The following is a 23,014-nucleotide window of genomic DNA, read 5'->3' on the forward strand; positions in this document are numbered from 1 at the left end:
CCATTCTATATTGCTTCAAGCAAGATATTACTACAGAAGAGTTTTACATGTCTCTGGAGTTAGCAGTCGAAATGCGCAAGACGTGTCGGCACCCTCGAACATGGAATCTGCATAACCTACTTAGACACCCTTACCACTGCGCAAGCAGCTGCAACGTTGCTTTCAGCAACACAACACACTCGTAAATCCCCGCAACGTCAAAGCCACCCCCTCTCCCACCCCGTACCAAACCGCTGCCCTAATCCAGAGCTGCCAGACCACCCAACGGCCGCACCAACCTCCGGGACGCGACCCGCGCAAAGCTGCAAGCCAGTACCGGGCGGCATGCTTACCCATCTAGTGTGCAACCACACCCAACGATCTGCACAGCGGGGAAAACAAACGACATTCGTTCGAGACCGAGACTATCGAATCGAACGCTTGGGTAGCGGGAAAGAGGGGAATAAGCAGCGGAGACTGGAGGTGTCATCTAGACGTGGGATTGCCTGACGCACAGGTAAGAGTAAGCTGAGCGGGAACAAGCAAAACGTTGGTTTTAATCGATATTTCTACGATGGATGTGTGACCTGCACAAATGTTGAGATTGCGATTGCACTGTGCGCAACGCAACTCCTCCTATCTATGGTAATTTGGCATTCAGCATACTCGGTTTACCAAACGCCCCATGCTGTGCGTGCGTGCGCCTCTTCCGGTGCGGATCGCTGCATCCACGAGATGTGCTACAGGTATGCGATTAAGGTTTAGAGTGGGGCGGGGAAGGCCTGGCTAGCACAGTGTAGTTGAGATTGGGGAGATGCGACAGGAACGCGTGGAAACGGCGAGATGTCATTCTTGTAAGACTTGCTATGCAGCGGAGATGCCGTGATGGAAAACACGTGTGTGTGGTGTCGCACCTGATTAAGCCCGGTGCAAAGAACAGTCGGGTAAAGACATAAATGAACATCACGTGGAAGCTCCACCACCTGCATCATCTCCAGGGCTGGGCAATGTCTTGAACCTGATACATCGCAAGACGCGTCTTCACACACAGCCCAGCCCATGAATCCCCGTCCACAAGCAATACTCTCCGCCGCTGAACGGAAACAACAATACCTACGTCAACAAAACGTCTTTCTTTTTTACCCACCCCCCCCTTAGCTCCGATGCGCATCTGAAGCCGAACATGGGAAGCGACGAAAATACCCGAGACACAGACGCCAAGCTTGTACCAGAAAGGGAACGCACCTGCTACATTTAGCCTCTTTGCTCCGCAACCGGTGCTCCACCCACTCGTTGCTGCACTAGCCACACGCTCGGCCAACCTTCGCGCCCACGCCGCGGGTTCAAGCTGTGGTGTGCGTGGTGTGTAGTTTGGCGCGCGTTCCGTCTGCTGCGCGAGAGGAGCAGTACACACACACACACACACAAGGAGGATGCAATACTACTATCCACGTATAAAAGGAAAGAAGCAAGACGGCGGAACAAAAGCCCACGGAGACGTTCATCTCCGGCGTCGCGCATGCCGCAACGAGGTCTGGATCCACCCCGTGTGATTGGATGCTGATGTCATTGTACGCGGCTGGAGCGTGCACCCACTTTCACATGTCAGACGACGCTTCACGCATCAGCAGGACCCAGGTAGGTGCTGCAACACGGACAACGGCCCCACTGTCCAACTCGCGCAAATGATGGCGCGCTTCACTTGCCCTTCAGCTGGCGGTGCGTAACAAAAGCTTGGAGCAAACGTGCGTAGCAAGCCATTCTGCCAAACCTCACCTTGTCTGTTCTCCTAGGCGTCTAGACTCGCTCGTCACTTTTGTCTGAATTGTTCCGCGGAAGAATTAACTGCAGCAACCAAGGGATTTGTGTTGTTGGAATTGGGTATTCTTTCTTGCCGGTATCCGCAGTGTTGCATGCAGCTGGATCTGTTCATCATCCATTCTCAGCCTTACTCCTCATTTCTCACCTGACGTCTTCCCGACTCCGCTTTCCATCACCACCCACCCACCAAACCAACCATCGGGGCACGCTGCCGGCACATCAACACATCCACTTTCAACCACACGTCTCGGTCTTTCTCGACGCACTTCACATCTCCCCGGCCAAATGGATTGTATAGAGGCCATGGGTGCGCGACGTGCCATGTCGCTCATGTTCACCGTTCCGGAGCGCTTCGTCGGCTTCGCGCACATGGACCAGAAGACTTTCTTCGAACTCTCCGACTGGATCCTCGCAAACGTCGCATCAACTATTACTACCGACATAAGTGTGGAAGAGTCCCTGTTCATATTCTTGGATATCGTGGCACAGGGGAACAGCTTCAGTACCGTGGCGTATGGATGGGATCATGACCTAGAGCTTACGCAAGGGTACGTTGTCGAGCGAAAACTGTTTGCGTTGTATCGAGGTAGAGACTGACTGTTGCGCGTAGCATATTCCTCAACGTCCTCAACGCCCTCACGGTTCTGCGCGAGAGTAGGGAGATTGCCGATTCATGCCCGCCCTTCACACAAACCCGCAAGCGATGGGAAGTCGCTCGGAGATGGAACCAGAAGCGGGCGCGTATGGGCACCGGCGGTGTTGTCCGCATCGGCTACGACGAGATGTTGCGCGACGGCCTCGAGGTTGACCAAGAGTGTCTGAAAGAGGCGCTGATGGCGATGAACAACTTCATCCACGAGAACGCCGACCACGACGAATCATGATGGCGCACAAAATTGGTAGTTTCCTGCATTTGTTCCGGTGTTGGTTTGGCGTTTGGGTAACGACTTGGTAACGCATTGCATCGGTTGGGAGGGTTGAACTTGGTGTTGACAGTCTTCTTTCGTTCTCGTTTCGTATGTACATATGTACGCTCTTTTGCAGGTCGAATTCGATCTCGACTGGCCGTTCGGTGCCGCTCAATTCGCCTTCCTCAGATGTGTTGTTTGTCGTGACGTCTTTCATATCGCCCGCTCAACCCAAGGCTACGGCTTCCACCGTGCCTTTGCCCAGTACACTCAGTCTCCCCCTCTTGATTCCCAACGCGTCTTCAATCCTCGCATCAGGCTCTCCCTTGCTCCGTCTCATCATCGCCAACGTTATGACACCAGCATCCACATACGTTCTTCCCTGGAACCCTCTTCTACCAACGTCTCGCAACTCATCTTCTGCCTGGTCTGCTATCCGTTGTCTCGCCTCCAGTACCCGGAGTACAGGGTTATTACGCGGGTCGGGGAACGCAGACTGCGGTGGCGATTGCATCATCGTATCGGAGGGAAGATTCGGCGAGGTATTGCGACGAGGGTCGAATTGCGAGGCAGACGAAGGCGAGAAATGAGGGTTCGGTTGGACAGCACCCAGACTGCTCAGGCGAGATGCAAAGGCAGGGTCGCGGGCATCTTGTAAAACAGCTGAGCTAGAAATCAGTTTCGTGTCCCCATGTGCTGAAAGCGTGTGGATACATACCCTCGGTCTTCTCTCCAGAAGCCTGCACCTCGGGATGCACCGTCGGTCCCTTTACAGGATCCTGTGCGGGTGCGGAAGGCGCGGGAGCCCGTGTTGTAGTATTTGTAGGGGCTCTGGTAGGGTATTTACGAGCAGCAGAGCCCGCCGCCTTTGCACCTTTGGAAGCCGAAGAGCCCATTATCTCTGTTGGGAATTCGTCGAGTGTGGGGTAGTTGCAGAATGTTGAGACGCGTGGTGATAACGGGGGGGGGGCAGATAAGATGCACGTATGGGACTTTCTGAAGCTTGGACCACTCTGATGATGTAGTGGAGATCTCCCGCGTCATGAAAAGGGTTTACTACTTTGGGCGATGCTTGCGAAGGCTACAACGAATCGTAATTTTATTTTCGAACACATCGTGACATGCTTAATCTACCAAGGGCTATTTTGGCCTATAGGAGCTTTTCGTCGGCACGGTAGTGTCCTGCGACCAGGAATGCCAACTCCAACGCCTGTTTCTCGTTCAACCTGGGATCGCAGTATGTGGTATAGTTCAGGCTTAAATCCTCGTCCACAAGTCCTTCACTTCCGCCAGTGCATTCCGTAACTGCATCGCCGGTGAGTTCCAGGTGCATGCCGCCGAGGAAGGACCCGTGCTGCTTGTGGATCTTGAGTGCTGATGAGAGCTCAGAGAAGATGCTGTTGAAAGAGCGGGTCTTGATGCCAGTAGGCGTGCTGCGCGTGTTGCTATCGACACGTTAGTGGATGAAAGATTGCGCACCAAGACGACTTACCCGTGCATGGGATCGCACTGCCACACTACGACGTGTCCACTGCTCTTGACAGCTTCGATGTGCGCTCCAAGCATCGACTCAACCTTGTCCGCACCATATCGCGTGATCAATGTAATCTTGCCAATCTCCTTATTCGGGTTGACAATGTCGAGCAGCTCTACCAGCTCGTCGTTCTTCATGGAAGGACCAACCTTGATACCAATAGGGTTCTCAATACCGCGGAAGTACTCAACGTGGCCTCCGTCGATTTGACGAGTCCGGTCTCCGATCCAAATGAAGTGAGCAGAGGTGTTGTACCAGCCCTTGCCGTCATTTGAGGGCTGGGAAGGCTTGTAGCCTGAAGGGTGCTTGAGTCTCCTTGTCAAGCTCTGCTCGTACTCCAGAACGAGACCTTCGTGGCTGGTGAACAGGTCTACTGTCTGCAGCTGACCTGATGTGTCCGCCCCAATAGTCTTCATGAAGCGCAACGAGTCAGAGATGCTGTGGACGATTTTCGAGTACTTGGTTTGTAGTTCCTCGTCCCGCACGTGACCCAATTCCCAGTCCAGAGGATTGTGCAGATCAGCAATGCCACTTGCTAGCTGTCCACGGATGTAATTCAGTGTCGTCGCCGAATGGAAGTAGGCGCTGACCAGCCTCTCAGGGTCAACTCTTCGAGCGTCAGGATCGTATCCATTGAGGATATCGCCACGGAAGCTAGGGACTTCCTTGCCGTTCAGCATCTCCGTCGGGCTTGATCTGGGCTTAGCATACTGTCCGGCTATACGGCCAATGCGAATGACGGGCTTGTTTGAACCCCAAATCAGTACCAAACTCATTTGCAGCAGAAGCTTGATCTTTGCATCGATTGGGTTGTCCGCGCAGTAGGAGAACAACTCGGCACAGTCACCTCCTTGCAACAGGAACGACTTTCCAAGTGCAGCATCGCGGAGACTGGCCTTGAGTCGCGCGATCTCTGTTGGTGTAACGATTGGCGGCAGACTCGATAGCTTGGTCAGCGCAGAGGATACTGCTGCTTGATCTTCATATGTGACGACTTGCTTGATGGGCTTCGACCTCCAGGCTGTAATCGTTAGTACAGCAGCTTGAGCGTCCATGATCCCTCTTACAAGCTGGCGACCATTCTTGAGAGCCGGCATCTGTCTCAGCTTCTTGCTTGGGCCTTTCTGGCAGTTGTGTTGAGTTTGCGCTCATCGTCGACGGAGTTGGTTGCGATTGTGTTTGGCCACTGGTTGCTGCCATGAATTGGGAAACGTAGTCGGTTAATTTTGCGTGCCCTTCGTTGTCCATAATGTGTTCTCTTCCAGTTGATGTGCCTAGGTACACTTCGTGACTAGTTCAGGGCTGTCTAGTTGCGACGCGGAAGATCACCTTTGAGTCACTTGTTAATATGGCAGTTCGGCAAGAGTTCGCCTGCAAGGAGACGTGACCAAAGGACGCAAACACATGACTCAAGGTACAAAATCTGCAACGAAAAGCGGACTGCGTGCGCAATACGTCATGACGTAACACAGCAAACTTACCCTGAGTATGCTGATAGGTGTGTAGCGAGTATATCGCCGCTTCTGCGTTGGTATTCGTGTGTAAGATCTATGTTCCTGCCTGATCCGAGGTTTTGTGCAAGAATGTAGGACTTAGAAGCGTGCATAACTCGAGAAAGTCAACCAATGGCGGCCACTCTCTTTTCCCATTGGCCACATTTCTATAACCCTTAGCTACCCCACAACCCTCAGCTCTCCAATCTACTGTCGTCATTGCCTCTCCATCTTCCATCGCGTGTACAAGCCCTCTATATCACCTCTACGCTCTTTCAGCCTTCAAAACTGTACACTCTACTCGCGACATCCACAATGGCCGAGCCCCAACCCTCCACCGTCCAAGAAGGCGCCGCCGACCCGCACGCACCCACAGGCACAGCCGATGACCGCAAAGCCGCCGCCGCCCTCTCCACACTCGACGCGCCCCAAGAAGGCGAGAATGGGCCGAAGAAAGAAGTCGATGGCAAGGCACTAGACAAGGCGATGAAGGGGCTGAATGTGAAGGACAAGAAAGAAGGCGAGAAGAAGAACGTCAAGATCGAGGCAGCTGATGTTAACCTGCTGGTACGTTCACCTTCGGAGTAGATGCGCAAAGAGAGTGATGCGCAGACATACTGGAATCATTGGGCATAGACTGACAGTTGGATGAACAGGTCTCCGAACTTGAACTTACAAAGCCAAAGGCTACGGAGCTGTTGCGCGCGCATGATGGTAATGCGGTGAAAGCTATGACGGCGTTTGTCATGACAGCACCCTGAGCGACTGTATGGAAAGGACGATCATGCAAACACACAGAGCCGTCGCTAGTGTTTGAGGCTGCACATACTGAGGCGTCGAAGGGGGTGCGAGTATGGGACGAAATCCAGGCAGGCACTCGCATCTTCCGGGCTCAGGCCATCTGCTTGGACGATGTACAGCAACAGCCAACCTGCCCCCTGCCGCAACACAACTGGGCAATGCTAGATTGACGACTTTGGGAATAAGCGTTCAAGAACAGAAATAAATGGGATTATCACCGACAAGGCTCCCGTAGCATGAAAGACAAGACGCTCACAAGAAGGTTTCGTGTTTGAAGACAAAAGATATCATTAGTTCTACTATGTTCTAGACCTCCTCTACAAAGACAAATTCTCTTTAGCGATGATACGCCAGAAATCGACCACAAACTCTCCGCCCTCTTGCAACAGGGGAGCAAACGCTTCATGTTTCCCGATAGTCGATACTTCGCAAGCTATGTACTCCACCACCAGTTTTCTGAGATCTTCAATGGTTCCATCAGGCTTCCTGTCTTCCCCATTGTCGTATGCATATCTAGCCAACTCAACCACATCGCTTACTCGTCGATCGTAGAGCTTGAACTTGAGGAGGGTATGGTGGAGCTTGTGTAGAGCCAGGCGTTTCAGAGGGTCGATGAGGCGCATGCAGGCGAAGGTATAGAGATGTGCGTGCGCTAAGAAGATAGGCGTAAAGTTCTGTTCAGGCTTGGAGTTCTCCTTAGGCAGAAATTCGGCAAGCATTGTCGCACTCGGCTCATCTGATGTGAGGTAACCACGTTCGTCGAAACTTCTTCGCAGATTGAGAGTCGCCCTCGACGTTGCTGACTTCTTTTTCTTCTTGGACCATGAATTGATCGCGGTCGATTCGTTGGTGAAAGGGCGCGGCGCGCGGCTGCCAAACCCGGGGCCGAACACGTTAACCCCTGTTTCTGGTTCCACTACTGGTTCTGGTTCTGGTTCTTCTGAGACTAGGCCTTCTTCGACGTCTACGTCTGATTCGATAATCTTGGAATGGGGGTCATCCAAGGTCCAGTGTGGCACCGTGTAGTCGTATCGATACGCGTATTCAACATATCGAGCAAAGTCTTCCGGCTCCATATCTGGATACTCAACGGACCGCTTTTGTGACTGCGCCATACCATTGTTCACAAGCGCGTGGAAATGCCATGAGGTTGCGGCGATCGCTTTAGAGTGTACAACAAACTCCTTCCTGGCTTTCCCGATGTAAAACGTGAATGGTTCCGACTGTATGAGTCTACGATCTGTCAGTCAGACAGTCCCTTTAGCTGGGGCTGGGCACTTACTCCTCAAAGGAACATATGCCTGATGGTCCAGCCATTCTTTGTACTCCTAGCAGAGCTCTAGCAACTACTGTGCCCTCATCAATCATTATATGAGAGCAAGTGGGTACGACCAAGAAAGTTTCGCCCTTCATATTATACTTCGTCAGAGACTTCAGGCGCATCAGATTGGGTGATACGACGCATACTCATGTAGCACGAGCTGGTCTTTCCGCCTGTGGCGTCCAGACACGTCTTCTGAACCTGCAGCTGTCTGCACCGTGCCGCAATATCTGAAGGGGTACCCAGTACTGCTACATACACACGCATAACATAAACTGACATATAGTTTTGGGCAAGCAAAAGATGACATGGTGATTGTGCTTGAACGATAGCTTGTTTTTACGAACCTTCCACGCGCAATCAAAAATGCTCGCAGCGGTGCTTCGACATGAGAACGCTTAACCTAGTACCGATGCAGATATTGGGTAAAGCTGCATTACTCCACTTCTATACGGCAAGCGCAGAGAAGGACAGTGAACATAACTATGCGAAGGGCTAGCCCTTGCACTTGACGCTGCAAACCTACAAGCGTAAGCGAGCTATGGGGCAACCGCAACCGCGTCCCGTCCGTTGCTTTTCCCAGCTCAAAACAGGGTTCCACCACGCTGCGTCATCCGCGATCTTAGCAAGGTGATCGCGCGGGACGTTGCACATGGGGTTCCATGCTCGCCGCCGACGTTCTGGGCGAGTCGCGCGCTGCAAACCGCGATGATGTGCACCACATACGTCACCGATCCGTGAATATGGTAGACGCTCCATACCTCACTACTCGTTGTTGAAGTCAACGTCCGGCAGCCAGATACACTAACGGCCGTCTACCAACTATCCATCTATCCTGTTTATCTGCTTGCGCTACTAGCGCATACAAGCCGTCAACACGGCGCCTCAAGTCCCCTCTCGTCGCGCGCTCGCTGGCATTGCGCTCATCTCTGTATTGTCGGCCGTCGAGAAGCAGCGCAAGAAGAAGGTGGAAGGCAAAGAAGACCAGCACGAGTTCAATACGACCGAGGATATGTCTGGTGAACTACAGACGATACCTGCGCGCCATGGCGTCGCAACTTTTGTGCCCAGAGGCCGAACAATCAAGGTCATCAACACATACGGGAAGCAGGTAGTCAGTATGTGGGCGTTTAGTCTGGGACCTCCGCCTGACGATGGAGACGATGAGGAGGGTGAAGGAAAGGAACTGGACGACGAACAACTCAAGAAAGAAGCAGAGCAGATGAAGAAGGCTGTCGAGGAAGAAGGAGAGAAAGCTACAGAGGCGACAAAAGGAGAAGATGATGGGGCGAAGGAGCCGAAGAAGGAGGTAGATGGTAACGACAACGGTAAAGAGACGCAGTCTACCGAAGAAAAGACCGAGGACTCAAAGCAAGAAGCTGCCGAGGACCCGCCCGAGCAGGCTCCCGATACACCCAACAACGAGAAGACGACTGAAAGCACAGATTCATCGTCAAAGCAGCCCAACAAGCGCACATGGGCATCATACCTTCCTTCTATCCCGTATCGCAGCAAAGGTGGAGCGAGCAAGCAGGAAGCAGAGCAGAAGCCTAGCCCTGAGCAGGAGAAGAAGCAGAATGAGGAGAACACCAAGAAATGGTCTTCGTACTTGCCAACCGGAAAGAGCTTCTCTAGCTACGTACCGAATGTCGAAGTACCAGACTCGAAATCCGTCGTGAGCGCGTTCAAGTCGAGCCATAATCGCGATCCGAACAAGAGCTATGCGGAGCAGCTGTACGACTTCTCGAAGACACCTGTGGGTGCTGGAACTATTGCCGGTAAGTCAACGGACGAGACACTACGTTGTAAGAATCCGCACTAATACCGTGTAGCTGCAACTGGATCAGGGTACGCATCCTCAGCTTACGCTGTATACTCCGCCTACGCTTCGACGAATCCCTCGAACTCTGAGCAGCCTCCCATGGAGTACCTCTCTCTTCCCCACACGCGCGCCGCCTCGCACAAACTCGTACCCGAAGTCGATGACGAACTCCTGACCAACCTGCGCAACCCGATCGTCACTCTCATCGAAGACACCTCGCCTGGTGCGCACGATACACTGACGGCGGCGTGTGACGCAAACCAATACGCTGCTCTCGGTGTTGATAAACCAGCGGAGCATGGTAGCTGTGCCGAGAACCTCGTTCTCGCACTCAAGGAGATCAACGAGACGGCAGGACTGAAAGGCCCAAAAGCAGTTGGCGCAGACATCTCCGTCAACATCGCACCGACACCCCTTCATCTCTTCATGAATGCACCTCTGCAGTCTGAAGGTACATCCCACAGCGACGGCGCAGGCACCAAGGGCGTTACACTCAGCGTCGACGAGCCCAAGGGCAAGAAACGCTGCCACGTCCGCTTCCGCGCCGAGCGAGACGTAGTCATTGTATTCAGCGCCTGCCCCATGGACGTGGGCAAGCAGAACGGTGGACGCTGCATGGCAGCCAACTTCATGGTCGAAGACGTCCAAGAAGGCGAAGACCTCGTCTCATCCGTCGCATCTGGCAAAGCGAAGAAAGCACCGAAGAAGCTGAACCAGAAGGACAAGGCAGATGACACGAAACCAAAGCCTGAAGAAGCGCAACAACCTAAGAAGGACGACACGGCGGAGAAGAAGGAAGCACCAAAGAAGCCGGAGTTGAAGAAAACGGAGTCGACTAAACAGGCACCCAAGAAAGATGGTGATGCGGCGGATAAGAAGAATGCTCCTGTGCAGAAGGATGAGAAGCCAGATGGCTCCACGACATCTGAAGAACCGAAGGCAAAGAAGAAGCCTAAGAAGCTTCAGGTGCGTAGCCAGGGGGCGTAGACACCAACGCAGTCTTCATGAAACTGGCTGCGATTAGGCGCAGGTCGTAGTTATTGCCGTGGTTCAATTTGCCTTGCTGAGCATCGAAATTAGGATTTTGTACAATAGCTCTGGGTCCTTCTGCCTTGATTTATGTAAGCAAGTAATGTCTATGATACTTCTTGACTTTGGCGTGTACCTGTGGGTTTGCCAGTCTTGTGATGAAGTTTTGCGGCATTGGAAATAGAAAGAAGTACATCCAACAAGGGAGCAGAGAGAATGAGTGACAAAATTTCACCGTGGCGAGCTGAAGGATAAAGGAAATCATGAGAAAAGAAGATGAATTCGGGATACCGAGAAAACACATCAGCGAGGGTATGTATGCTACATCAACCAGCCGCGCACTCACGCACACACCTGCCAACTACTCAATCAACCTCCCCTCAAGCCATCTACCCCCTTGCCTCCAACTCACTCCCCTTTCCAAGCCGTAGCCTCAGCCCCCCTCCCCCTAACATAAACCGTCTCCATCCCCCTCGGCACAGCCGTAGGCTCCGCAACCGGCTCCCTCTTCCCCCACGAGATATACGTCGGCGGCTCAGGCTTAGGCCACGAGATACTCTGCCAGGGAAACTCCAGCCCAATACTGTTCTGCGGCGCTGGCACTGCTTCTCGCTCTGCTATAGCGCGAGCAGCGGGGGCGGCAGTAGGTTCAGGCGCGCGCTTCTTCTCTTTGCCCCAGATGACGGTGTAGGTTGGGGGGTTGAGGCCGACGCTGTTGGGTTGCGTGGGCACGGGATTGGCGGGGATTTCTACGGGGCCGTCGTCGTCTGTGGGGAGGTCAGGTGAAGATGTGGGTAAGGCATCATCGTCTTCTTGGCGCTTTTTGCCCCAGATTACGGTTACGGTGGGCGGGTTCAGTCCGATGCTGTTTGCTTGGGTTGGTTGGGAGGGGGGCGGGAAGTCGTCTTCTGGGTCGGGCTCCTCGGGGAACGGCTCCTCGGGGAAGGGTTCTTCTGGGTCGGAGGGGTAGGGCTCTTCTTCGGAGGGAGGGGCTGTTGGTTCGGGCTCGTCGTAGTCCCAAGTTACGCTGTAGTTGGGTGGACCTACGGTGATGTCTGCTGAACGTGTGGAGGTGGAAGTAGAGGTCGGACTTGGGGTTGCGGAAGAGGGAGGAGGACTGGGCGTCGGTGTTGGGGTGGGCTTTGGAGTGGTAGATGGTGTTGGTGTAGGCGTAGGCTTGGGTATATATGTAGACTTAGGCGTTGTTGTAGCTGCTGAAGAAGACTTGGATGATGACTTGGAGGTAGACTTTGACGTGCTCTTTGAAGTGCTCTTCTTCGTGGTAGTCTTTGTCATCATAGTCTTACTCGTCTTAGGCTTCTTGGTAGTCATAGAAGTTGGCTTTGCGATTCTCTTGTTCAAATCCCAGCTCACGCTGAACTTAGGCGGAGAGAGGCTGATGATAGCGCTCTTGGTTGTTGAGGGGACTGGAGCTGGGGAAGGTGTTGGCTTAGCAGTTGTCGACGGCTTTGGTGTCGAAGTTGGCTTCTTCGTAGACGTCATAGTGGACTTTGCGGTAGACTTCATTGTCGTTGGTTTCGGTGGCCATGGGTTCCATGGAGGATAGCCGGGTTTCTTGGTAGATGAAATCTTACTCGATGAAGCAGACTTGGTAGAAGAAGACACTGAAGGCTTGTAACTAGTGACGGAAGCGGAGCTAGTCATACTGGAGTTCGACCAGATAGGGGGAAGAGATACGATGGAGGAGTACTTCGAAGTTGGCTTTGGCGTTGGCGTTGGTTCCGGTGTAGGTGTCGGTTCTGGCGTAGGCGTTGAAGAGGCGCCTGGACCATCTCCGTCCCAGGTAATACTGTAAGATGGTTTTCCGATGCTGAACTGATCGCTAGGCTTAGGTGGGGGGTAAGCAGGCTCCTCAGGCTCTTCCGGTTCAGGAGTTGGTTCGGGCCCGTCAGTGGCCCAGCTCACCCAGAAGGATGGTTTACCGATGCTAAATTGATCCGTCGGCTTAGAAGGAGGAGGGTAGTCGGGTTCTTGGGGAGCAGGTGTGGGCGCAGGCCCGCTCGTTTCCCAGCTGATCCAGCCGGACGGCGTACCAATACTGAATTGATCAGTAGGCTTGGCTGGAGGCGGGTACTCAGGTTCTTCTGGAGCATCTGTGGGAGCTGGGCCGGTGGTTTCCCAGCTGATCCAGCCCGATGGTGTTCCAAGGCTAATCTCATCAGTTGGCTTGGATGGGACAACGGGCTCTTGTGGCTCTTCGGTGGGTTCTGAGTTGCCAGTGTCCCAAGAGACACTTTGTTTGGGCGGAAGAACGCCGATCTGGCGGTTTTGTAAACCAGCAGGTGCTGCGCGAATGCTATAAGAAGGTTAGTGACAGCATGCCAGCTTAGTAGACGTGACTAACCTAATGGCAAGGCCTAGCAGTGCCAGCACGGTGTTTCTTGCAGGAGCCATGTTCAATCAGCAGAGTCTCACGAAGGATTGATTGACAGGTTATAATGACATCTCAGCATCAACTCAATCTTCGCGAATGCACGGCAGAGTTATAGACTTCGTTCGGCTCACCATTCTGGCCGGCCTGACCGCACAAGCGACGATACTGTCTGTAAATGAAAGATACGAGCCTAGACACCATCGTGCCATACGGAACATCGCTTGCACGTGTGCGATACTCCAGACATTGCATTAGCGATGCTTGATAGTTGTGGTTCCGGGCTCTAGGTCGTGCTTTCGATCTCGCAGCGCAATATATCCAGATAGCCGTCGGGTACAGCTGTGGCATGACCTGGAAATGCCTAAATATAGCGATAAATCGTGCTCTACAGAGCGTTGATTTGGCGAAACGTGGGACCGTCGGCAGAATTAAAGTGCACGTTGTTTGGCTAATTGCTGGATATTTGATGTGATCGTGACATGCATGCGAACAACCGAGAAGTCCGGGGTCGCTAACGCAATGCCCTTGCAGCTTCATATAAGACGGATCCAGCTCTACATCGCCCAACGTATTCAAAACGTTATCTGTATACCGTCCTCGCCTGGTCTGGAGGCGGACATGCTTGGCGCTTTCTTGTCCAGACTAAAATGGCAGGCGAGGATTTCAACACTCGCATTGGGAAAGGTGAAAGCTGGTAGCGACTTACTCCAGGGTACCATGCAGTCCATCTACGCTCCAGATCATCTATGTTTAGACAAGACGAGATCAGTCTTGTAGATACTCGTACTGATAACCTCCTTGGCAGCATTTCAGCCAGTGTGGCATCTGCTTGAAACCAGCCACACTTTCCTGCCGGTAGCCGACGTGGTCTTGATAGATGCAAGCCTGGCTGATGAAGAAGCCAATGCAGACACCAGCTGATATTTTGTGTTTTGGCGAGGTGTCGAGGAATGCTCGCACAATTTGTGCTGCATGCACGTGGTATGTAACGTCAAAGTTTTACCCGTCCGCCGGGGGATCCAACAGCTTGTCCAGGGGCCATTTGCGTATTGCCCTTATGCTGAGTGGGGAGACGTGACCCGCTTCATACATCTCAAGACCAGCCCAACCTATCATTGCAGCATTGTCGGTGCAGAATTTGGGCGGTGGAAAATGCAACTCAACATCCGGATAACCATGGGCGCAAAGCGTCTTCGCAAGTCTTACAGCCGTTAGCATCCCAGTCGACGAAACTATGTGTTCTCGCTACTGCAGGCAGACTTACATGTGCCGGAGAAACGAGTTGGCAGCCACGCCACCAGCCATGACAACCGCAGGCACGGCTAGAGTATCTTCTTGAGTCTGCAAGCCTAGAACTACTCGGGAAGCGACATGCTCAAAAGCTGCGCGCATGGTCTCGCGTGCAAGATCCATGCGCTCTTCAAGGCTAACGTCTGCCGCCGTTCGCTCGGCTTTGTTGAATTTTCTAGTGACCGGATCCATGCCAAACCGAACGATGCGCTCAACCATTGTCGTGATACCTGAAAAGCTCAGCTCAAGACTGTTGATCTTGACACCTCCGCCTGATTTAGTCAAGGGCCGATTGAGTGCCCAGCCCCATTTTGTCGCGCTCTTCTGCATGGCATCTTCATGATTCAAAGGAACTTCGTACCAATCGTATAGGTGTCCATGAGCATCCAAGTATGTCTTGGCTGAATAAGTTGGTGGCTTCGTTACATGGGTTGAAGCGTCGCCAGACATTGACTTGCGGGAGCGATCGGGCAACGAAAATGCCTCGAGGAGCGCTCCATACATGGTGCTCTTTGATGTTTCTAGCAACTCTGTAGGCAGCACTACACGAGCGATCTTGTCCAAGCACTCTCCCACAGCAATGTCATTTGTAGAACCCAGCACGCGGTGGTCCGTCAAAGACGCTGAGTGTATGAGCAGTGTATGACCACCTGAGGCGAGGATGGATAGAAAGGGGAACTTTGGCGTGGTTTGTATCGACGTCGAATCGTAGATGGCGCTGTGTTCAGGCTCGGTGTGGGCTTCGAGGGCGCTGACCATGCGTGGCGTAAGCGCATGAGCCTGCATGTGGTGGACTCCAACGAGAGGTTTCTAGTGTCGGCATCAGCAGCAAGTCCGTAGAGAGAAGCTCGCGCAGTACCTGCCATGCTACAGCGAGTCCCTTGGCGGTATCAAGACCCGTGAAGAGATTACTGCGCATGCCCGGCCCACGAGTGACAGACACAAAATCAGGCAGCCTTCGTGTCGCGAGATCGACCGTGCTTGCTTGCGCATCTTCCGGAGGAATCTCTCCATCGCGCATCGGCAGAGAGCGCATAGCTTCATGGAGAAGCATGGCCAGGTTCTCTTGGTGCGACAGAAGGGACACCAGCGGATGAACGCCCTGATAGACGGCATTGTCCGATGTCACTTTCTTGTGGAAATGCAACTGCGCTGTCGTCCGGCCGTGCCGAGTCTCTTTTTCCACTATGGCGACCGAGGTATCATCGCAAGACGTCTCGATGGCCAGCGTCATCAGACAGCGGCGAGGCCTCCATTGCGGGGGCGGGAGGATTCGCGATCGGACGACGGCTTGGAGTGTTCTGCGTCGAGGTCGCATGCCTCGCAGGTCGGCAAGGGCTTGGTGTCGGCGAGACGTGGTGTTGATGCACAATTCTGCATTACCGGCGGAAGGGTTCCGAGCGGCCTGGGCCCTGTGACGTACTGGCTAGCACCCGAAGCTTCGAGCCTCACATGCCAACTCGCCCATTTGACATCACCTGAGTCGTCTCCCCTAACCGTCTCGACGATGCGATTTACACCCGACGCCTCTCCCCCTCATGGCTGACGTAGACAAGAAGACGGATGGCCCCGAGCCATATTCCTCGACGGGCTTCGACTTCACCCTATTGCCCGACTACGCGAACGACTTCGTCGAAGAAGACCATTTTATCGAATTCGAGAAAGCCCTCGCTGCGCCTGAGAATTCACCATCCACCGAAGACCTCACGGCTCTGCCGCCCGATCGAACCTTCATCTCCGCCCAAAACGACTGGCGGCCGGTCCACCAGCGCGTCAAGCGGCGCAAGAAGAGCAAGGCGCCCCCGCGACGCGGCAAGGACGAGACGCGCGAAGGCTTCGTCTATGTGCTGCTCAAGTGGCCCCTGCTCCTGGTCGTGCTGGGGTGGCTGTTCTTCCTCAGCATAGCCTACGTCTTCACTCGCCTGTACATATACCTATACGAGCACTGGATTACATGGCGAGGCACACGGCAGAGACTACGGCAGCGGCTGCAGGATGCGCGATCCTACCAAGAGTGGATTGAGGGCGCAAAGGAACTCGACGCATACCTGGGCAACGAGTCGTGGAAGGAGAAGGCGGACTATGCCTATTACGACAGCAAGACGATTGCAAGAGTACACCAGCAGATGGTCAAACTGCGCGAAAAGGCCGAAGCAGAAGAGAAGAGCGGGCCAGGATCAAAAGCCTCACAAGGCCAACACACGGCTGTCGAGGACCTTCGTGCGCTCCTAGAAGGTAAGCGCCCCGTCTTTTCCACGCCACAGAACACATCTAACGTCGCATTTAGCCTCCATGAAGAACAACTTCGTAGGCTTTGAAAACCCCCGACTGTACAGCGAGACGTACTACGGAACCAAAGACCTCGTCCAGAAATTCGTCGACGAAGCCGAGACGTCGCTCACTTTCCTCCTACAAACCACGCAGCTCGATGCAGAGAACAAGCGCGCCCTGTTCAAACACCTCGGCAGCAACTTTGGTCGCACTGCGCTATGTCTGTCTGGAGGAGCGACCTTTGCATATTACCACTTCGGTGTGGCCAAGGCTTTGATGGACGCCGAACTGCTACCCGAAGTCATTACTGGTACATCTGGTGGAGCTCTCGTGGCTGCACTACTGTGCACGAGGACCGACGACGAACTCAAGAAACTGCTCGTACCCGCTCTGGCTCATCGCATCACGGCTTGCCACGAAGGCATCCTAACATGGTCAAAGAGATGGTACAAGACTGGAGCGAGATTCGACAGCGTCGATTGGGCAAAGAAGTGCGCCTGGATGACTCGTGGCAGTCTGACGTTCAAGGAGGCATATCAAAGGACTGGACGTATACTGAACGTCTCTTGTGTGCCCTCCGACCCCCACTCTCCGACCATCTTAGCCAACTACATCACGGCTCCCGACTGTGTTGTCTGGTCAGCAGTTTTGGCATCTGCTGCCGTCCCTGGAATCCTCAACCCAGTGGTCCTGATGAAAAAGAACAAGGACGGCACTCTTTCACCCTATTCTTTTGGACATAAGTGGAAGGATGGAAGTCTCCGGACAGACATTCCACTCAAAGCGCTGAACCTCCACTTCAACGTCCGATTTTCAATCGTTAGCCAGGTCAACCCTCATATCAATATCTTCTTCTTCTCATCTCGTGGCTCGGTTGGTCGGCCTGTCACCCATCGCCGTGGACGCGGATGGAGAGGTGGTTTCCTTGGTTCCGCCACAGAGCAGGTACGTCAGCCACACAACGGACTTACAATACGCATGCTAATCAACTGATTCAGTATCTCAAGCTCGATCTCAACAAATGGCTAAAGGTGCTTCGCCATCTCGAGCTTCTACCGCGACCACTAGGCCAGGACTGGAGTGAACTTTGGCTGCAACGCTTCAGTGGGACCATTACCATCTGGCCCAAGTCCATACCTTCAGACTTTTTGTATATCCTCACGGACCCAACCCCAGAGCGACTAGCACGCATGATACATGTTGGGCAACAGTCGGCTTTCCCCAAGCTGAAGTTCATCGCGAATCGTGCCAAGTTGGAATATGCCATTCAGGAAGGAAGACGGAGATTCAGACCTCGTGGGGCACGCGATGACGACATTGTCAACACTCTCAGCGAAGAAGACCTTCGTAGCTTGCTCAAGCGCACAGGGAGCGATGGCCCTGACGGTGAGGCTCTATACCCAGCTTCAGAATCAGAGTCCTCCTCCACTGCAGGACCATCGCGGCCTAGCTCGCCCGTGAATCTCCCTCTTGGTCTTACATTCGCGCGTAAAAAGAAGAACGCGCCAGCTGATCTAGCAAACACTGCTGAGAAGCCAGACACCCCCGACAGTCCATCGTTGGGAAAACGATTGAGTGGATGGTGGTCCGCTATGTCGCCTCAAGCCACAACACACTCCACAGCCCTCAGAGCTCGTCCCCGTGATTCGCCATTCAGTCACGATCGTCCTAATTCGATGTTCGAGTTCCGACCAAGCGGCGACATTATAGACGTCCCTACGGGAAGAAAGCAAAGTAGGGTTTTCGACGACTCGGATGATGGCGAGGGAAGTCAAGACGTCTCAAGGCGCAGACAGCAGCATAAAGGAGGCATGTTTGGCGACACCGATGCTGGTGTGAAAGATGCTGAGGATCATGGCGAGGCAGCAGATTTTGGGGACGACGAGGAAGACCGAGATGAAGTGCGAAATGTTGGAGTGGGTCTTGGTCTTGAGGGGCAGGGTTTATAGATTGCCTTCCTTCACCTTATACCTAGATTAGAATGTAACAATATTAATGGTAAAGTTATTCATCTTCAGCTTATGACACACTTCTGTTAAGGCTGCGAAAGCCGTATAAAACGTAGACAGTGTGTATGAAGGCGTGGTCTAGCATCATTAATTATCTCGCCTCATAATGATTCTTCCATCTTTTCCTAAGACTTACATCTCGCATATGTCCGGATGCTCTCGCGACGACGCTAGCGCTTACGCACGTGACAGACGCGTTTGGCAGGCTTGGCATGTCGTCATCGAGAACACGCTCTAAACGCGCGATCACACGGCAGCCTGCGCCTGTCAGAAATCAACTCGACGACCACTTCCACCCCTCCAAACAGATGGACAACGCCCCCAGAAGAGCACCATGGGTGTCACTGGCCTCTGGACCGTTCTGCAGCCCTGCGCGCGGCCGATCAAGATCGAAACGCTGAACAAGAAGCGCCTCGCCGTCGATGCCTCCATCTGGATATACCAGTTCCTCAAGGCCGTGCGCGACAAGGAAGGAAACGCTTTACGGAACAGCCATATTGTCGGTTTCTTTCGCCGAGTATGCAAGCTTCTCTTCATCGGCATCAAGCCCGTCTTCGTCTTCGATGGCGGGGCACCGGCGCTGAAGCGACAAACCATCAACAACCGCAAGTCGCGACGTGAAGGTAGACGAGAAGATGCGGTCCGGACAGCTGGAAAGTTGCTGGCTATACAAATGCAGAGGGCTGCTGAGGAAGAAGAGAAGAGGCGGAAGGAAGCTGCAAAGCATCCAAGAGAGGAGCCATCGCAACAGGAGGAAGAGATACCCGACAATCTGGTCTATGCGGAGGAACTTCTGCAGACGCCCCAAGAGCGAACAGAGAATCGCACCTTCAAGAAGAAGGACCAATATCACCTTCCAGACCTGGGCAAGTCCATGTCAGAAATGGGGGCTGCAAATGATCCCAGAGTCATGTCGCTCGAAGAGCTGGAGGAGTACGCACGTCAATTTGACAGAGGTGAAGATATCAACGTCTACGACTTCTCCAAGATTGACTTCGATGGTCATTTCTTCCAGAGCCTGCCTCCGGCTGATAGGTACAATATCTTGAACGCAGCCAGGCTACGAAGTCGACTCAGGATGGGACACTCAAAAGAACAGCTTGATGCAATGTTTCCAGACAGGATGGCTTTCTCCAAGTTCCAAATCGAGCGTGTGCGCGAACGTAACGAACTTACGCAGCGATTGATGAACCTCAACGGGATGAACGACGATGCATTTGGCGCAGGCGGGTTCAATCGCGTTGCGGGCGAGAGAGATAGGGAGTATGTTCTTGTCAAGAACGACGGAGTGGAAGGCGGTTGGGCCCTCGGAGTTGTGCTGAACAAGGAAGAGGGCAAAGCTCACAAGCCGATCAACGTGGACCTACCAGAGCGCCCTGCTGAAGAAGAACAAGAATGGGAGGACGATGAAGACTTCGAGGACGTCCCAATCGAGGGCCTGAACAGGCTGCCAAAGCCCAAGGGGAGCTTGAGCGCCCAAGAGAAGGAGGGCCGTGAGTTCATCGCGAACGAGCTTGCGACACGACGCAGAAACCTTTACAAGTCGAGGAAAGAGAAGCCAGTACAGTCTAAACCACAAAGGGCTACGCCGGTCAACCAAGATCCAGATTCGTTGTTCCTTGCGGACGATAACGAAGAAGAGGAAGATTGGGAGAACGTTCCGATGAGCGGTGCGAACGATGTGGATGATGCAGGGGATGATGTCGAGAACGAGCAGTTACAGCAAGCCATTGCCTTGTCAATGCAGCCCGAGAAGCAAGCGGTTGCTGAAGAATCTGACGACGATCCGGTGCGTGAAGTTTTTGAACAGAAGCGTGCTGCTGAAGCGAATCCTTTCGCTGGAACGAAGGGTTCTGGAATGGCTATCGCAAGGCTTGCCAATCAACGCAGTAACAAGCTTGCTCCAAAAGGACCTTTTGAAGGAAGCGACAGCGAAGAGGACATGGACTTACAGGCTGCACTAGCGGAGTCTCGGAAGTCCAAACGCCCAGTTAAACCAAGGACGTCGTCATTTACACAACAGGGCCCAGCACCAGCACCCGCTGTCAAGTCTACGCCAAAGCCGAAGAACGCTGCCGGTTTTGACGGGCCGCTACCCTTCGAAAGACTCAACCTAGGCAACTCTCTTTTAGGCAAGAAGAAAATGGACAAGCTCGAAGAAGACAACGCAGGCGGTTTCGAAAAGGACTATGGGCAAGATAAGAAGGATGCTGCGCCACTTCCACCGTGGTTCAGCGGCCAAAGAGATATTGCCAAAGAAGTGAATGCTCAACGGCAAGAAGAGAAGGAACAGTGGGAAGAAGCACGTCAGGAGGAGAAGTCCAGATTCCAGTTCCAGCAGCTCCCAACCCTTCGAAAGACAGAGACCAAAGAAGTTATTGATTTAGATGCGCCAGCTAGCCAAAATCAGGACCAAGTGATTGCAATCGACTCAGACGACGAGGCTGATGCACAGATGGAAGACGTTCCAGTTGAGGATACCAAATTGAGGATGGGCGATCTCGCTGACAAAGTCAAGGCGGAGCCCCCTAAACCGCTTTCTCCGCAGCAGAAGTCGCCTCCCCGCCAAGATCCTAGTTTGGTGAAGAAGACCCCATTTGCGGATGATTCTGATGATGAGCCAGTGGATTGGTCTGAGAGCGAGCCTGAAGATGAAAGACATGTACAGCAGAAGTCCACCAGTGGAGATAAGTCAGAGCCAACCGTTGTGCAGCCTCCAAGGTCTTCATCCGAAGAGTCTGAAGAGTTCGAGGATGTACCCATGCAAACAGAGACAGCCGATGTGACTGAGCCTACGAAGTCGGCATCTCCAGAGTTTGAAGACGTGCCTATGCAGGGCGAAGCTGTTGCAACAGCAGCTGTACAACCAAAGTCACCATCGCCAGTGTTTGAAGACGTTCCCATTCGCCAGGAACGACCACGTCGACCACCAAGGGAGCTATCGCCTTTGCAAGGTCCAGACGATCTGACAAAGCCTATTGTCCCTCACAGTGGCGTAGCAGATGACAGCGCACCTCTAGACATGCCTGAAGGTAACGACTCAGATCAGTACTCTGATCCCGAGGACGAAGAACTCTTCGCATCTTTAGCGAAAGAAGCAGAAGAGCATGCGCGATTCGCTCAAGAACTGTCCAACAACACTGCAGCCAGGGTCAATTTCGATGACGAGCTCAAACAGCTCCGCGCACAGCAAAAGAAAGACCGTAGAGATGCGGATGAAGTCACCCAGACCATGATATCCGAGTGCCAGCACTTGTTAACTTTGTTCGGACTGCCGTACATCACAGCGCCTATGGAAGCCGAAGCGCAATGCGCTGAACTAGTCACACTTGGCCTTGTGGACGGTATCGTGACCGACGACTCCGATACTTTCCTCTTCGGTGGTACGCGTGTCTACAAGAACATGTTCAACGCAGCCAAATTTGTCGAATGCTACCTCGCCCAAGACCTCACCAATGAATTCAGCCTCACGCGCGAGAAGATGATTGCAATCGCCCAATTACTAGGCAGCGACTACACAACAGGCATTCCAGGCATCGGGCCCGTAACCGCGCTTGAAATCCTCTCCGAGTTCCAAGACCTAGAGTCTTTCCGAACATGGTGGGATGGCGTCCAAAGTGGGACTATCAGGAAAGAAGAAGACGCAAAGAAACCGTTCCGAAAACGGTTCCGCAAGAACCAGGCTACCAAGCTCTTCCTACCACCAGGATTTCCCGACCCACGCGTAGCGGAAGCTTACCTTCATCCCGAGGTTGACAGTGACCCTGAGCCGTTCCAATGGGGCGTCCCCGATCTGGCTGCTTTGCGTTCTTTCTTGAGTTCCCAGATTGGATGGAGTCCTGAGAGGACGGATGAGGTGCTTGTCCCTGTTATCAAGGATATGAATCGCAGGGAGAAGGAGGGTACGCAGGCGAATATTACTCGGTTCTTTGAGGGGGGTGTCGGGGCTGGCGCTTTTGCGCCGAGAGTGAGGAATGCAGAGAGCGGGCCGAGTGGGAAGAAGAAGGGTACAGGGGCAGCTGGAAAGAGGTTGGGTGCTGCGTTGAATCGGTTGGCGGGGAAGGATGGAGAGACAGGAGATGGGGTGGCGACTGCAGGTGGAGAGGCAGAAGCTGCGCATGACACGACTACTGGCGGGACAGGCAGGAAGAAGAGGAAGGCTGCAAGTAAGCCTGTGTCGTTGGCTGAAAAGGAGGATGGATATGCGACTGCCAGCGTCGAGGAAGAGGAAGAAGATGAGCTTTACAAGGAGCCCACAGCGAAGAAACCACGGAAGACGCGGAAGGGGAAAGCAGCCAAGTAACTTGGAACAATCTCGATATCATCTATCATTACATCTAC

The 23,014-nt window shown here is 53.4% G+C and overlaps 10 protein-coding genes across 10 annotated transcripts; 5 read left to right on the plus strand and 5 right to left on the minus strand.

Annotated features, from left to right (window-relative positions):
- Positions 1-2,085: 2,085 nt before the first annotated feature.
- J4E93_001727 (uncharacterized protein) lies at positions 2,086-2,684 on the plus strand (the record flags this gene model as incomplete). Its single annotated transcript, XM_049339677.1, has 2 exons — positions 2,086-2,348; positions 2,411-2,684. 2 exons carry the CDS (start codon positions 2,086-2,088, stop codon positions 2,682-2,684), a joined length of 537 nt encoding a protein of 178 aa, XP_049203634.1.
- Positions 2,685-2,934: 250 nt separating this feature from the next.
- Positions 2,935-3,604, minus strand: J4E93_001728 (uncharacterized protein; the record flags this gene model as incomplete). Its single annotated transcript, XM_049339678.1, has 2 exons — positions 2,935-3,371; positions 3,427-3,604. 2 exons carry the CDS (start codon positions 3,602-3,604, stop codon positions 2,935-2,937), a joined length of 615 nt encoding a protein of 204 aa, XP_049203635.1.
- A 254-nt stretch (positions 3,605-3,858) lies between these two features.
- On the minus strand, positions 3,859-5,490 carry ARO8 (Aromatic/aminoadipate aminotransferase 1; the record flags this gene model as incomplete). The annotated part of the gene is made up of 3 exons (XM_049339679.1): positions 3,859-4,153; positions 4,201-5,263; positions 5,310-5,490. The coding sequence occupies 3 exons, from the start codon at positions 5,488-5,490 to the stop codon at positions 3,859-3,861; spliced, it is 1,539 nt and encodes a 512-aa protein (XP_049203636.1).
- A 560-nt stretch (positions 5,491-6,050) lies between these two features.
- J4E93_001730 (uncharacterized protein) lies at positions 6,051-6,496 on the plus strand (the record flags this gene model as incomplete). The annotated part of the gene is made up of 2 exons (XM_049339680.1): positions 6,051-6,302; positions 6,392-6,496. The coding sequence occupies 2 exons, from the start codon at positions 6,051-6,053 to the stop codon at positions 6,494-6,496; spliced, it is 357 nt and encodes a 118-aa protein (XP_049203637.1).
- Positions 6,497-6,853: 357 nt separating this feature from the next.
- Positions 6,854-7,853, minus strand: J4E93_001731 (uncharacterized protein; the record flags this gene model as incomplete). Its single annotated transcript, XM_049339681.1, has 2 exons — positions 6,854-7,769; positions 7,819-7,853. 2 exons carry the CDS (start codon positions 7,851-7,853, stop codon positions 6,854-6,856), a joined length of 951 nt encoding a protein of 316 aa, XP_049203638.1.
- A 747-nt stretch (positions 7,854-8,600) lies between these two features.
- On the plus strand, positions 8,601-10,666 carry J4E93_001732 (uncharacterized protein; the record flags this gene model as incomplete). The annotated part of the gene is made up of 3 exons (XM_049339682.1): positions 8,601-8,603; positions 8,717-9,635; positions 9,690-10,666. 3 exons carry the CDS (start codon positions 8,601-8,603, stop codon positions 10,664-10,666), a joined length of 1,899 nt encoding a protein of 632 aa, XP_049203639.1.
- A 450-nt stretch (positions 10,667-11,116) lies between these two features.
- Positions 11,117-13,123, minus strand: J4E93_001733 (uncharacterized protein; the record flags this gene model as incomplete). The annotated part of the gene is made up of 2 exons (XM_049339683.1): positions 11,117-13,025; positions 13,074-13,123. 2 exons carry the CDS (start codon positions 13,121-13,123, stop codon positions 11,117-11,119), a joined length of 1,959 nt encoding a protein of 652 aa, XP_049203640.1.
- A 1,240-nt stretch (positions 13,124-14,363) lies between these two features.
- J4E93_001734 (uncharacterized protein) lies at positions 14,364-15,414 on the minus strand (the record flags this gene model as incomplete). The annotated part of the gene is made up of 2 exons (XM_049339684.1): positions 14,364-15,203; positions 15,253-15,414. 2 exons carry the CDS (start codon positions 15,412-15,414, stop codon positions 14,364-14,366), a joined length of 1,002 nt encoding a protein of 333 aa, XP_049203641.1.
- Positions 15,415-15,931: 517 nt separating this feature from the next.
- J4E93_001735 (uncharacterized protein) lies at positions 15,932-18,613 on the plus strand (the record flags this gene model as incomplete). The annotated part of the gene is made up of 3 exons (XM_049339685.1): positions 15,932-16,628; positions 16,681-17,609; positions 17,663-18,613. 3 exons carry the CDS (start codon positions 15,932-15,934, stop codon positions 18,611-18,613), a joined length of 2,577 nt encoding a protein of 858 aa, XP_049203642.1.
- A 394-nt stretch (positions 18,614-19,007) lies between these two features.
- On the plus strand, positions 19,008-22,976 carry J4E93_001736 (uncharacterized protein; the record flags this gene model as incomplete). The annotated part of the gene is made up of 1 exon (XM_049339686.1): positions 19,008-22,976. One exon carries the CDS (start codon positions 19,008-19,010, stop codon positions 22,974-22,976), a length of 3,969 nt encoding a protein of 1,322 aa, XP_049203643.1.
- Between the last annotated feature and the right edge of the window lie 38 nt (positions 22,977-23,014).

This window comes from Alternaria ventricosa (assembly GCF_023758065.1).
Source record: "Alternaria ventricosa strain BMP 2768 chromosome Unknown scaffold_2, whole genome shotgun sequence".
NCBI lineage: Eukaryota > Fungi > Ascomycota > Dothideomycetes > Pleosporales > Pleosporaceae > Alternaria > Alternaria ventricosa.